Source organism: Lutjanus erythropterus, chromosome 9, assembly GCF_056507025.1.
Source record: "Lutjanus erythropterus isolate fLutEry1 chromosome 9, fLutEry1.hap2, whole genome shotgun sequence".
NCBI classification, from domain to species: Eukaryota; Metazoa; Chordata; class Actinopteri; order Lutjaniformes; family Lutjanidae; genus Lutjanus; species Lutjanus erythropterus.
This window is the reverse complement of record NC_139325.1, coordinates 9430135-9446335: the sequence shown is the minus strand read 5'-3', so window position 1 is coordinate 9446335 and position 16201 is coordinate 9430135. Positions and strand designations below refer to the sequence as shown.

The 16201-nt window shown below is 39.9% G+C and overlaps 1 protein-coding gene across 1 annotated transcript in view; it reads right to left on the bottom strand.

Annotated features, from left to right (window-relative positions):
* Nucleotides 1-16002, bottom strand: part of LOC146321064 (furin-like protease kpc-1) — a 248404-nt gene extending 232402 nt beyond the window's left edge. Inside the window, exons 1-2 of the mRNA XM_084726094.1 lie at nt 15308-16002; nt 7604-7779 (exon numbers count right to left, since the gene is read on the bottom strand). Of these exons, the coding sequence (XP_084582220.1) occupies nt 7604-7774 (171 nt within the window). The 5' untranslated portion in view covers nt 7775-7779; nt 15308-16002. The remainder of the gene's footprint in view (nt 1-7603; nt 7780-15307) is intronic.
* Nucleotides 16003-16201: the final 199 nt, after the last annotated feature.

Sequence of the window (16201 nt, the reverse complement as noted above, 5' to 3'; positions counted from 1 at the left end):
CTGGACTTCCTTTAAATCCATTCATGACAAAACATAATGAAAAAAGTAAAATGTGGTCAGTGTTCCCTTTTCAATTTAGGAACACTTTTGGGTAAAGGCACTGAAACTTTATATTATACTATACTGTGTGTGTACTAATATGTAATGAAATGCTTATATGTACAAATAACAATATGGCACAAACATCAATACGGCACATTTAGACTCTCACTGTAGCATGAGTGACCTGAGGAACACACTACCTGACCCCATGATTATTGTGTGACATATGCCTAACTGATGACACAACTAACTAACTTCTTGATTACCTGATTCATTGTTTAGTCTGTTAAGTGTTGAGATCTCAAAGTTAGGTCTTCAAACTGTTTATTTTTTCACAGGTCCAATCAATTTCTTATCACATTTGACAAAGAAAAACGGCAAATCCTGGAACAAATGAATGTTTGCCATTTTTTAGCTTGAGAAAAGTAATTAACTGATTGATATTGAATAAATGTTCAACTAATCGATAAATCTAATCATTGCAGCTGTAGAGACAAAAAGAATATTGTGATATGAAATGTGAAGTTAACAACTCAACTTAGGTGATGTGTATTATTAGATGACACTGATGCTGTTGGCCAGAAACCTTGTATGTCCAAATGTGTTACTTTTCAGGAAATGAAAAAGACCCTTTGTTTTTAAACTAATTGAATGCTGCTTAGTCAAAGTCGGTAGCTCTTTTTAATAATTGTGGATGGTTAAATAAAACCCACAGACACATATAAAGGGTGACAGACATAAAGATAGCACTGATTTATAAAAAATATATATACATAAAACTATGGAGATAGAAGGTTTGTGTCCAGCAGTGATGATGTATTCAGGCACATAAAAAGCTCTGTACTGTGAATGTGTCACTGTGATGTCATTACATTATGTGGGAATTAGCTGAGTCTTATATAAACGGGCTCACTGAACTCTACACCCACGTACTAAGTTATTACATTCCAAGTCCATGTTGCTACAGGCCTGCTACACTTATTTCTGTCCGTCATGAGTCCCACTCAGTTACCAACCAGCAACCAAAATAAAATCCGCTCTCCATGGCAAAAATCATAAAAGCTCACAATTAATTCAACTGTGAAAAATAATTCTCCTTGCACATAACTAGTTCAAAATTAAAGCTGACATGCACTGAAGCCCGCTGTCACTTCACACGGGTTCGGACTGGATTCTGTATTTTCTTCATAACTTTCTCAGCTTAACTGTGGGTAAGAAATGGAAATCACTGGGAGTGGAGCAGAAGATCATTAGCAGCAGTAACTGACAAAAGTGTCACAAAAGTTTGGCCACAAAGCTTATTATAATAAACAACCACTTCATAAAATCTGGTTTAGTTTCACTTATTCCTCTCTGAAGCTCTTTTTATGAAGCCATTCCAAACAAAAGCATGTCGTAAAGCTATACAACATGTAGTTTTACTATATTTCTCCATATTCCATATCATCTGTGTATGAGCGTGTTTGTGTGCTGCTACCACTGCTCCCTGCTCTCATCCACCATCTTCCTTTATCTTCTTTATCTCTCGCTCTTTCCCTCCTCTCCCTCTCTCCATTTCAATATTGAAGAGAGTTTTATTAAGGGCTAGACTTGTGTGTGCTGAGGCGCTCTCAGTAATTTTCCTACAAAGTGCTTTAATCCATCACACGGCCAACATGTGGCCTTTGCAGCCATACATCATCTCAGCCCAGAGAGAGGGAGAGAAGAAGAAGAAGAAGAAGCAAGGGAGTGGTAGCATAATTTCTGCTCTCCTCCTCCTCCTTCTCACCCCTTCTTCTTCTTCCTCTTCTTCTTCTCCACCTTCATCTCCCGCCAGAGTTTCCCACCTGGGAGGGGAAACCACATCTTCTCCAACGTATTCCTCAGTCTCTCCATTTACAAATGAGAGGGAGGCATGAGCGTGGATGGGAGAGGAGGGGAGGGGAGGAGGAGAGGACGGAGGGGGAGGCGGTAAGCAAAGAGAGAGAGCGAAAATGAAAGAGATGGAGATAGGCGTGAGTGAATGAGTGAGTGAATGAGTGTGTGAGAAAGAAAGAGATAAGGAAAATGGAGAAAAGCTTTACTGGAATGAATTAAAATTGGGGACAAAAGGAGATGAGAGGAAGTCAGCCTGCGTGTGTGCGTGTGTGCGTGTGTGTGCGAGGCATGTGATACATGCAAGGTGTGTGTGTGTGTGTGTGAGTGTGCTTGCATGAGAAAATAGAAAATAGGCAAGAGAAGGAGTGGAGATGGGGAAAAAAAGGAAAAAAAACAAAAAACGCTGCATTTCCCACCATGCAGCTGGTGCAGCGTTGCCCTCCGTGTTGCCCCCGGCCAACACCTGCCTCCATTTCGCTCTCTCCGCCCTCCTCGCGCCGAGGAGCGGCGTTGAACTCTGGGCCCCCTGACTAATGGAATGGGCCCTCTCTTCCAACCATTAGAGGATTGGTGTCCCTTTTGGCGCCCCTGGGTGCCCTACAGTACAGGAAAGGGAGAGGATGGTGGCACATTGGCCTTTTTCCTTCACACACACATACACACACACACACATACACACACACCTGGTCATAACATAACAGCCTGGAGTAATCCAGCCAGAGTAAGGCTTGACATAGCTTAGCATCTGACTGAGGCTATTTCTGAGAGGATATTAGAAATTCTGAATTGGGTGCAGCGCTATGAGGTTTCAGAGAAGGAGCTCCCTGAATGTGTACGACAGCGGCCCCGGCTGATCGTGAAGCGTTTGTGTGATTTCATTTAGCCGGTAAATCCAGTGCTCTACCTCAATTACATCTGCTTTACTCGGATGGAAAACACACCTCGCGTGTACAGAGGGAGGAGAGGGGAGGGGAGAGGGGAGGTGGAGGGGAAGGAGGCACGGAGCGGATTGGGGATTGAATCTCTCGATGAGCTGATAGCACGTCCGCAGACAGCGAGCCAAGCTGTGCCGCGGTAATGTTATGCTAATGATATGGAAATGATATGGTAATCTGCCAGCAGTATTCCGCCTCACTGGAGAGAAGGAAGGGAATCTGGGAGGCCTTTCACCATTGGTTGGAGACCAGGGACTTCCTGGTGTCAGAGTTCAAGACAAAAACCCTGCGCACACACACACACTTAATTCTTGAAGCAGTGATCTCAGCTAAAATAAAAACAATGCAACACATAGACCTAATCTGGCTCTAATCGGATTTGCAAACTCATAAGTAAGCAAGAAATAATACCTGTAAACAATGCAGTATCATGTGATGTAACTTTAAACTAGGTCGGCTGTAATGTAAATAAGCCTGCAAGCTGAGACTTTCTTTTTTATTTTTATCAGCGTGTAATATCAAGTCGCTGTGCTGTTGTTCTGTGCTGGCATAAAGTGAAACAGAAAATCATCTCTTTTAGATCGCGATCTTGTGCTTTCTTCTTTGTCATTGTGCATGAAGCCCTGCACCTGTAATGGCTGCCATTACCTGCCTAGTCAGAGCATCTCTTTCTCTCTGGTTTGTAATGATTGCATTACACCACCACAAGCCCTGGTTGGAGATGAGACTCACCATTGTATGGCAGCGATCTTTGAATCCACGTCAGCACTGACACACAGCCATAACAATTACAAGCATGAGTTCCCTGGGTGCACTGCATTTGTTGTCTGTTTTTTTTTTATTTAAATCTTATTGGGAATGAGTTGATTTACTCTCCATTGACAAAATATAAGCTATCATTAAACATTTATAATTGAGCAAAGTGAAAAACAAGCAAAAGACGCATGTGGATGGATAAACTTGATCACTTTGACACATTTAAATATCATAATGACTGACAGGGAAGGCTTCAGTGCGGCGGCTGTTCCCACCTGCAAAAAAAAAAAAAAAAAAAAAAACCTGCTGCAGAGCATCACAGCGAATCTGTCCGTGTGGCATAAAGACATCATCTGGGGTATTTTGCTTTGTTTTTCTTTGTATTTTACAGTTGCAAAATGGATATGTCAAGTCTGCACAATGGAGAGACGCGATGACATTTTCTTGGATGCTGTACACTAAATCAAAGAGACCAACAATATGTTGAGTGCCAGCGTGGAGACATTTGATTCCCGTTCCACTCATGCGGCATTACCGCTGGAATGCCAGCAGACATCACAATCCTCCCAAGCTGGCGTTGGGCTTGTCAGACTTTTCATTCCACTTCAATGTTCTCAAAAAAAAAAAAAAAGAAAAAAGAAAGAAAAAAAATATCACAGCAAATTGTGAAGCGCCAGCTTCTTCTTGATATTAGGGTATTTGCGATAGGTTTTACTTAACAAAGGCGATTTAGTGTCAGTGACATTTAGCATCAGCCTCCGGTGACAGACAGGTAAAAGGAGCCAGTCAGCAGATTGGACCTGAGGGGATCGTGGGAGTGGGGGTTGTCTGAGGTTCTTCTGAGGATATGGTGGTGCTGGGTTGGACACCTTATTATAACACACAAACACACTCAACTGCTCATCTTTGAAAATGGACGACTACAGAATCACACCACAGCACCCTATCACTAATGTCTACAAGAGGTTTAAATAACTCAATTATTGTGTAACTCATATTTGATGATTAGTCAATTAATTGTTTAGTCCAAGGTTGTCAAACTCAGATTGCCTTGGGGCCACTGATGGTATTGTCATCTCAAAAAGGAGCCACTTCAACATTCAAGTACTGCAAGGAAGTGTAATATTTCTAAGAACTGACTTTTTTTATTTCCATTACTAACATAGTCAAATGCCACAGAGTATCCAGTGAAAACTTGCCTTTGTCACATAAATTATCATAAATGTCATTTGCTACTCCTCTCTGCCACTGTGTTTGCCAATACAGAACTGGTGAACAAGCTGTTCTTTTCTGGACATAGTATACCAGCAAATTGCAACATGCAATCCTCCAGAAATACAAACACACCAGGGCTCAACAATAAGGCTTGCCTGCTTGCCCATGGCAAATATAATGCCATGTCCTGCAAGTAAATCTGACAACTTACTTGTCTGACTGGGAAAACGGTAAAAAACAATTAAACTATTATTATCAAGTAATCGCTAAAATTATTTTTCATCCAAAATTGCAGAAAATGCTGTTTTCAGCCTCTCAAATATGGAGATCTCCCACTTTTCTTTGTTTATTATCATATTAAACTGAGCATCTTTGGGTTTTGGAAGGACAAAATATGATATTTAAAGGCATCACCTTGGACTTTGAAAAACTCGGATGGATATTTTCCACTATTTTCTGATATTTTATAGGCGTTTCAGTTCTTGATTCAACATAATTTTAATTTTTGTTATTTTATTAGTGGTTATTAAATAACCACTAATAAAACAAAACTGTACAGGGGAAAGTCAAAATTGACCTCAGGGAAGTAGATTTCTGATCCACTTTCCTGAACAAGCAAGTAAAAGAAAAAAACAAAAAACTTAATGTTGAACCTTGCATACAATACATTTTAATATGATTATGTTCTTATTTTCAATGTTTTCAGTTGAAGGGTTAGGGCTAAACTTGTATGAAACAATTTTTAAAAAATTGCAGGTCAGATTATATTATTGACATCATGTCACAGTCAGGACGGGGGAGGTTGGGGGGGGGCAAAAATGCCCTCGAGCTGGCAGTCTGAGACCCCTAGTCTAGTCTATAAAATGCCAAAAAATTGTGGAAAAGGCTCATCAAGATTTTGCTAAGCCCATGTAACTTCAAATTGCTTCTTTTGTCCAACCAACAGTCCAAAACCTAAAGACTCTATTTACTTTTAGACATGGCAAAGAAACAAATCCTCACATTTAAGAAGCTGGAACCAGAAAAACATTTTTGCTTGAAAAAAAAAAATGACTGAAACAATTAATCATTTATCAAAATAGTTGTCAGCTCTAATTTGTACAATGCTCCAGGACTGTTGCACCAGAATATAACACAACTGCAGTTACTGCAAATACATTTCAAGTTTTATAGCACCATGTACTGTATATGCATAAATACAGTGCTGCTCATGTAAATCTGAAAATGTTTTTGCTTTTGTTTTGGTCAATACAAGTGGTCAATGACTGCATCCAGGGACTATCAGTGTGGTGTATAAAAGAGCAGAAAACAATGCAGGAAGAGGCAAGGGTGTTTGTGTGCATACATGAGGGACAATGAGAGAGAGACAGGCAGAGAGGGAAGACAGAGACGGGGGTGGACTGTCCAATACTCTCCTGATAAAGGTCAAAGAGATGTTTTATTCATCATCCAGGCAGCAGCAGCGGCGGCAGCAGCAGAGGCAGCGAGGCCAAGGTTGAAATGAGCTCGCGTCCCCGTTCCCCAGAGCCAACGCTGCACACAGCCTCACACCAGGCCACTGGACACCCCCCTTAACTCTTATCAATAATGTCAAAGCACACGCTCACGCCTTCAGTGTCACTTATCAATAACATCAAATCCCAGGTCTTTGATCGTCTGTGGTGAGAAAAATTGATGGAGGAATATACATCTGCCGCTTAAGAACAAAGTGTCATACACTTTACATGAATGAGGGGCAACTAAAAACTTTTATGGGGTCTTCTGGAGATTGTAGATATGATGTAATAATATTTTCTCAGATTTCTCACATAGGGCTCTATCTATACCCAATTATAAAGATCTATGAAAATAAAAGACATCATATCAAGATAGTTTGCTTTAATTCTTTAAAAAGGAACTCTCCATATGTGATTTAATGCATTTTATAGATCATCCTGACTGTGTTTAAGGTAAAGCACTAAACATATTTGGATGCTTTACCATCTGTAGAGGGAGACCGCATAATGTTTTAATCAAATGGCACATTTTATCCTAGGAATCTGTGTTGATTAGTCAGTCTTTGTGTTTGAAAAGAGGAAGTTAAATAAAAGAAACCCTGAATATGACAGAGCGCAGCAGGAATGGGTGTCAATTCATAAGGGCTCTCACTTTTTAAATCTTTCTGATTGTGAATCTTTCATAAAAGAGAATCAGAAGAAGAATCTCATACCCTTGAACAGCCTCTTTGAACTCGCTCTCACAAAAAAGCAGAACTACTGTACTCCACCTCACCAAGACCTGCTCCGAGCCCTTATTTCTCGTTGCGTTTTTTTGAGTGCGCTGACACAATTTCAGAGCCAACAACCAAATTAACCTTTAAAGTATTGATGTGGATAAATCACACCTAGTCCTCTGACAAATGGAAAGATTTCAGCATGACAGATTAAAACCCAGGAAAAGTAGGGAAAGACCTGATCTTCTCCAAAGACATTCAACTGAAGCCTATTGCACATATAGGACTTTCTCACAGTCCTAACCTAAGCTTGGTTAGATGGAAGTGTATGCATATTCGTGCCTTTCTGGGTGCATGCGTGTGTCACTCTGTGTGGATGCCGTATTCTGTGTGTCTTTGATCAGATATGAAATATTCAGAGACGCTGCTGTAATTTGATGAAAGTCAGATATCCCTCAAATAGGAAACAGAAGTCAGCACTTTTAGCAGCTCTTAAAAAAAAGGTCCTCGGTAACCGGATTTAGAAAATGTAAATTGCAGACCCATAGGTGGAGGTAACACCAGGGGTTATAAGACATGCACTGACCCGTTGTATGAACTCCAGTCCATGCTGCTCAGCCAGAGCTGTGGCAGCTCTAATGCCTCCGTCCATTTGCACTGCATAGAAGACATGGCGGTTGGTCCCACGATGCCCCTCTGTGGTCACTAGTTTCCTCTGCAGCAGGCAGCTGAGCACCAGCACAACTGCACTGAACATGGAGCCTTTAAAAAGAGGATGAAGGAGAAAACAGCTTTTAAACAGCGAAACAAACTGCATTTAGTAAAGTTTTTACAAATCCATGTCAGTTATGTGGGTTTTAGGGCACTATGTCAGTCTTAGCCCACATTGCTGCATTGCATAATGATGTTTAAATGTGTCTCTCTGAGTAAAACAAGAGTGACACGGTAATAAAAGCCTTCCATGACACTGACACGAACAAGCATCACAGAGTGCAGAAAGGAATGACAGTAATGATTCCAGTTTTAGTTAATCTGCTAATATTTTCCTGGTTAATTGATTGTTTTGTCTATAAAAAGTCAGAAAATAGGGAGAAATGCCCAAAATGGCATATCCAAATGTGCTTGTTTTGTCCGACCAAAAACACTCAGTTTACTATCATATATGACAAAATAAAAGAATCAAATTCTTGAATTTGAAAAGCAGGAACAAGCAAATGTTTGACTTGAAAAACAATCAAAATAGTAGAGTTGTAGCAATTAATCTATTAGTTAGTCAACCACTAAATTAATCACCAACTATTTTGATCATCGATTAATCAATTTGAGTCATTTTTAAAGAAAAGAATGTCAAAATTCTCAGATTTCAGCCTTTTTTTGGTTTTCTATGACCGTAAACTGAGTATCTTTTGTTGTGGACAAAACAAGACATTAGAGGATGTAATAATGCGGTTTGGGTCACACTAATCAACATTTTTCATCATTTTAGGAAATATTACCAAATAACTAATCGTTTGATTGCGAAAATAATCAGCAGATAAAATGGCGATGAAAATAATCATTAATTGCTGCCCTACTATCATATATGGCAAAGAAAAGAATCAAATTCTCACATTTCAGAAGCAAGAATCAACAACATTTGGCTTGAAAAGTGATAATCAAAATAGTTGCCTTTTAATTTTTCAGCTCTACATGTCAGACACCATTTTCCTTTTGTAAGTTGATATGCACCAGTATTCAGTATCCAACTGGATATGCTGTCTCTCCATTGGTTCTTTATAATGAAGTCTAAAAACTGACATTAGAAATATCTATATTAGAAAAACACAAACACCTACGGTTTTAAATATTACCATAACACTCCAAATATCATCTAAGCACACAAATGAGTTTATAGAGTGTGGGATTCAGCATCTCAGTGCAAAGTATTGAGCATTGGCAATTGTGAAACAATTTGCCCACAGCCACCTCCTCTGTACTTTTGCATGAAATCCACAGTGGCTGCCACCTACAGCATGTGAACCACCCACCTGTAGCCACAGAGAGTGAAACGTCCAGGAGAAATCTTTCACCCAGTGCGATGAAAGCTAGAACTCTGGCATCGGGGGCCCCAAGCGAGACAACGCACTCTCTCCAGTTCCCAACCCACACGTTTAATCTCCTGGCCTTGATGCAAATGCTTCTGAGAGCAGAAAAACAGCGGCGCTCTCATTGTGTGAACTAACTTCCCTCTTTAAGCAAAACAGGAACTTTATCAGTCTTCTTGTTCTTTATGCGTGCACTTTCCTGTGAACGGTGATGGAACAAAAAGTTGTCACCTCACTCTTCTCAGTAGCTACTCAACAAGAAAAAAAACTCTGATGGACTGTTAGAAGAATGCACTATAGAGGGACATTACTTAAACTCCCACTCCTTCACCCAGATTATGCAACTAACTGTTGATCCATGAAGTTGGTCAGTTTGCTTATATACTGTATACATTAGTTTGTATTGAATGTAATTGGCAAAGAAAGAGACTGCAGCCATTTTTGCATGAAATAGTGGGTTTAACACAGGTGTTACTAATGATACTAATTAAGGTTCTATTCCATTCGGGTCAAACAGGGTCAGGGTGCTGCTATTCTGCATGTCGGTTCACTAGAAATCACACTACATGGAATGGGACCTTAATTAGTAGCACTGGTAACTGTGTTTACCTGCTATTTCATATCAATATGGCTGCTGTGAAAAAGGTCTGTTGCGTAAATTGTAGTCTTCGGTCTGTTGTTTCCCACATGTACGTCTATATATGCAAGGCTGCATCTAATTAAAGCTGCAACTGTTTATTAAAGGAACTTTCATATTTTGCTAATTTTGGAGGCACTTGTGAATAAAAGCAGTAGTTTTTCCACTATAATAACCACAAAAAATACTTCAAACATAAAATTAAACAAATAAGTATCTTTCTAAGATACTTCTCACTGTAACTTTGGCTGGGAAAATATACAACACTGGCTCATTTCCTCTGACTCCAACCCAACGGCAGGCATATAATATAAGAATAACTACAGAGAGACAGCCAATCTTCGCTCAGATGGTCTTGTTATCTTATAGAGCCATCAATCTTAAACTGATACCATCTCTTAACATGTTAAAAAAAACTCCTTGTAGTAGCTTTAAGCAATTAGTCAACTGTCAGAAAATTAATTAGAAACTCTGTTGATTATAGTTGTGTAAGTCACATTTAAGCATTCTGTGGTTCCATCTTCTCACATATGAATATTTGCTGTTTTTGTGTCTGCCTTAAATGATATTAAAGAAAATATATTAGGTTGATCAGACAAAATAAATAATTTGAATGTGGAACCTTCTGATTTGGTTTAAATTAGTTTTTTTTTTTTAAATACCAATGTATTGGGGTCTTGAGGGACCCCAGTCAAAGTACCCAATTCTGCCTGTGCAGTTGTAATAGGTGGAACTATTTATTGATTTGAGTTCATGTTTGCTATGGGCCTTAATTTAAAGTATCACACACTATCAGGATGGGGGTAGGGGCACTCATGTTAGTCATTTTGAAGGTGACAGACAGATTTCCTCTTGTGCTCTATAGCCAAGCCTAAATACTGATTTTTACACAAAAGCACAGGGGTCTTCAAGATTTTTCAGGCTATGGACCCCTTACCTGAAAGAGATGGAGCAGGGACAGCCTATCTACTGCACTACAGATTTTCAGGTCCATTGTTTTTTGCGATCATAGCTGCTAAGACAGTAGCATGGCTAATGTTAGACATGTTAGCCTCACCCTCCACTCTTTCTATTGTGCAAGGTAGGCCTGTGTCAGGGTCTCTAGTTTGAGAGGTTATGAAACAATTGTTGTGGCTCACCAGGGTGTCTATACATTACTCTTGTCACAATAATCCACCTAGTTGGACAATATGTTTCAATAACATGAAGATAACTATGGATAGATGCTGCACAGTGATTTCTGACAATAATAAAAGTGCTGTGCTTTTGTTTTTGTTTTTTTCAGGTGACAATTAATAATGTTTTGAAAAAAAAAGTTAACATTTTGTTCTGATGGTTGTTTGTTAGATTAGTTTATTCTCTGCAGCCCCAGGAGCCCCAGTCCGTACTCCTGGTATGTTCAATGTGTTGATGGCGTGAGAGTTGATTGAGAAAATAACGGACAAATTAATTGATAATGAAAATTATCATTAGGTGCAGCTCTACATCTAATCATTCTTGATATGGAATCTGTTTTCTGCAATCTTTTTAGTTTTTGCATCTATTTGGGCCATTTTACTCCCAAAATACAGCCACTAACATACAGTAAAGCCTCAAACTAGAAGATTAAGATCTCTCACTCTCTATATAATTCTGTTTGTATGTTTATCTGACTTCCCTTCAAAAGCAAAAGTGCCTCTTCCTGCAGCATTTTTCCCCCCAAACAACAAACAGTGCAGCTGACCACCGTTTAAAGTCTACAGCATCATTCAGCTCTAATCTCTCAAGCCACTGATTGAAATCGATAACCTCACTTGGGGCCCGGGCCCCAGTCAATCCCACTGAGGTGCAGGGCCGGCAGCGTACACCCCACCCAGCGAGGAGGGGGCCTCGGGCAGAGACGAAGTAGACAGGCAAAGAGAGGGAGGAGGGGGAGGAGGGGGAGGAGGGAGAGCACGTGAGACTGGAGTACAGGAGAGCCACATTGAACAGTGTCAGGGCCTCAGGGCCTACTGGGACGCTGATAAAGTACCTGGACATTTTTATAGACAAACTACTTATTTCCGTCCTCATATCGCTTGGGAAGACTGATAACTTTATATTCCTCTCAGGCAGAGGAATGAAAGGAGGGGGGGGTCCTTTCAGGAGTTTAATTGATCAAACTGTAGCCACGAGGGTTTTTTTCTGGAGATAAAAGGGACTAGCACTCTCCCCTGTACAATGCAGAGATCTTTTAGAAAGCAGACCCAATGAAAAAAGAGAATGTAACTCATTATGCAAAGTCATTACAGGCCTCGGACTATACCCCTTAAAGAGGGGGAGTTAATGGTGGAATTGTATCGTTCAGGATTTCCAGAGGTCAAACTGCCGGTCAATGGATAACATTATTTCACAATGTCCAGATTATTACTCCAGCCAAACTTATAGATGGCTGTTTTGAAGTCAAACTTAAATACCAAGGCTGTTTGCAGTGTCAGACAACAGTAAAGTTTCATTTTATTACTGCTCAAAACGCAATTTGGAAGGGCATGGGGGTCAAGCAGTTCAGATACTTTGACTGCAGTGCAAGCATCCATGTCAAAAACAATATATCTTTAACGTTTTTACTGCGTTTATTGTCAGTAAAAATAATTATCATAAAACAGATCATACATCATTAGCAATACAGCAATATACGTGCAAAGCTTGATAAAAAATAATTGAAATCTCCCACCACGGTGACATTTTAATGCTGTTTGTTCATTATATTGTCCTTTTTGTATAGTGTTGTCCAGGGGGCATTAACTCCAATTCAGAGTGGAGTGGGCATTCAGTGTCATTTATAATACACAAAGCTTTCCTGTACAGCAACATTATGCAGTGCATGTAATGATTTTTGTTGCTGCCTGACTTTTTTTTTTCAGCTGTGCTATCAACTCCAGCAAATTTGTTTTTGTTTACATCAATCAGGTTAATACACCAGACTGAGACATATTGAGACTTAAGCTGCATTCATGCCGTATTTTTCCTATAATTACCGCATTGCTGAATTGTTCATATAATTACAAGCAGACAAGTCAGAAAGACAGTTCACGTCAGCCTCCTAGTCTGAGATATTAGGAATTTCAGACAGTGACAATATTCTCCACGATCAAAATAATACTAATAATATATATACATATAACAATGATATATAATAATATTTTTTCTTGCTGTGACTACAATATTAGTGATGGGGGACACCATCTTGGAATAATGCACAAACACTCCCAAACTGGAATAAAAGAAGGCTCTGTTTTTTACATTCTGTAGGCGACCATACCTTATGACCTTCAGGTCATTGATTGGGGACCAACAAAAGGTGATACACATACACAAAACATTATTAGTTATTTGAACATATATGGACCTTTTTCACACAGCAGCGCTTTGGAAAACGCAGGTTAATGGATCACTGTCTGCAGCTGCGTGGCTGGGGCAGGGGCACTGTGCTAAGTCCCCTAGCTGTCTGTTTTTACATGAAACGCGTTAATATGCGAAAGCAAATAGCACAATGTTTTCCATTTCATATGGACTTAATTAAGGTTCCGTTCCACTCAGATCAAACAGACTCAGTGTGCTGCTATTGTGCATGTTGGCTCACTGGAAATGCTCTGCTACACTAAATGGAACAGGACCTTAATTAGTAGCAATGGTAACACCTGTGGTTACCATGTCAATATGGCTGCTGTGAAAAAGGTCAGTTGGACTTCCACTCATTGCTTTGTGGGCATGTACAGACAGGGTTAGACTGTGGATGCGAGGTTTGTTACATCTTTTAGGGCAGGAAAGTTAACACCATGTTGATGATGATTTTTTAGAGTTTGCTGACCTCAGAAAATACGCCTTTTTCACTGTCATCCATACGAAGATAAAGAAAACTACATCTGCACTGACAGATATGCAGAAAGTTAGCTGTAGCTAAGTAGCTACCTGAAAGGGCTGTGTTAAGCTACTATTCTTTTCAAGTAAGCTAGCTCGCCACACAGTCAGCTGCTTGCTCCACCAATGTTAAACGCAGGCACACACCCTGGACCAATCATTGCATGTGCATCTTACATCTTAAAGAGAAATACGTCATATACAGAGTAAAATGGGAAATTTTGCTTGTGTTAAAGTATAATGTATTTAACTTTATATGTCTTATTCTTTTTAATTGTCTAATCAAATGTATTATTTTTTAATTGTCTGATCATTCTACTATCTTTTGTTATTTTCAATGCTCCACAGAAAGCACAGGTGTTACCAACAATATTAAAAGGAAAAAATTACCACTTTTTATGTGGATGTCCAGTCAGTGTTGATGGTACATGTAGTCAACTGAAGCAATAAATTCCTTTGTGTGAGCTATACTGACCAAGAAAACTGAGTTATCCTGCTCACAGAGCTGTGCCTGCACTGCCTACACATACCAGGATGCATTGCACGTGAGCTTCTGTTACCCACACCCATGGTGCCATGTATCACCATCCTAGCCTATAGCTAGGGCTGCATGATATGGAAAAAACTATTAAAACCATGATGATATGACATTTTTGGTGGCCTGTACCAAACAAATAGGTTTTCTTACACCTCAAGAACAAGATTATGGGCCAGGGCATCTCTACAGCACTACAGTATTTCATTATAATAATGTTTTTGTCGCACTTGCAGCTTCTGCGATTTGGATATAGTACTTGACCATTTTGCATATTTGATAATATTTGAATTAATTGTGCAGCCTTACAGACAGCTATTACTTGGTTGGCCAAAACACAGACAAAAATAATCATCTGGCAGCTGGCTACCCAGGGGCCATGACTAGAAATCCAAGCTGAAAGTGACTATAGTTTTTCCTTAACACCAAGTACATCACTGTGACATCACTGGATGCAGGAAAAACAACAGATTTTGCAGCAGAACTCCACTTTCCCAGTCAATATATCATGCACTGAGGAGATTATTGCATCAATTAAATACATGTACCTTAAACACAGAGTTTATGTCCCCATAAAAAGTGGGGGATTTTCCCTTTAACAATGGTTGCATTCCATTCAGATGTACCAGGCCCTCAGTGTATATTTTTGACCATCTTTTACAGATGTTGCCTCTGCTGTAGGTCAGTCTGTCAGTAGTTACACATATGTTAGCTACAGTATTTCTTTACACACGGCCCATTAAGTTTGTCAGGAAGCCTCAAAAGGCTGCAAGTAATTATAACACTATGTTGTACCATACCATAATCAAGTCCCATTGCATTAATTACAGACATTAAATCCTTTCATGTTTTGGTGATAATACATATGGATGAGGTGAATTACTGGTAAGTGCATCCATAGAATGATCTGAATTAAGTTTCCAGTCATCAAATTGTAAGTGCACTCCTAAATGCTAAATTGTGATTTTCACAGACAAGAATATCCAACCTGGTCCAGACAGTGCATCAAAACCTGGAAACGAGGCAACATCTGAGGGCGAGGGTAGGGGAGGGGGGGTGAAACAGGTTCAAATCTCACTCCCTCCGTGTACTACAGTGCTGAGAAAGGATTGAATGGGTTTGTAGCGTAGGAACAGGAAAAAAAAAAGCATTTACCTTTCCCATCCAGGCGACAGAGCCTTCACACAGACGGACTGCCTCCTGTTGAAAGCAGAGCGGGAGGTCGATGCTTCAAGACAAAAATCTCCCGACGCGTCCATTTTTATTGTCTCCACTGACTCCCGGTAATAAAACGTGCAAATTAGAGCATGCAAAACACCGCATCCGTCGTGCATCTCCCGGCTTGACACGTCAAACGTGCAGATATAACGAACTGTAAGTCGACAAAACGAGCACATCCACGGCGTGTGGCGGAAGGGGGGATTTTGTAAAGATGTGAGAATGCATTAGAATGCAAGAAATGGTGTGATGGCGAGAGGGACTGTTGGGAGAGACAGATCTGCATATGGAAATTAGGGTTAGCGTGGATAAAATTCTACTTAAACTGCTGCATTATTTTGTATTAATTTGGGCGGGACCCCTGCAGTGACAGTGAGGGGGACACTAAGTCACTTTGACACAGCCTGTTAGAAAAGTCATGGGATCGAGCAGGTACTCTGGCTTTGTGCATAAAATCCCTTTCAATAGCAACAAAAGAGTATGCTAAAAGATGTTTTAATGATAGTAATTTAGACATTTTAAACAATGAACAGGACTCGTCGAGTCTGTTTCCCTTAAGGCCTATATCTGGTAGTTTTGGTGTAAATTAAAGTACGACTGGAACTCCAAATTCGACGAAATACACATTTATGCACAACAACTTTAAGTCTCGTCAGGTTAAAAGCGAGCTCAGCGCTGTCACTGGTAGCTGGAAGACATTTAATGTGTTTTTTTTTACAAACCTCTGAAGAAATAACAACGGTTAAACAACCCAGAGAGCTGCACTACTGCAAACAGGACAGCAGCACTCCTCCACCTGGAGAAATATTGCGGTCGTGTCTAGAAAGGAAC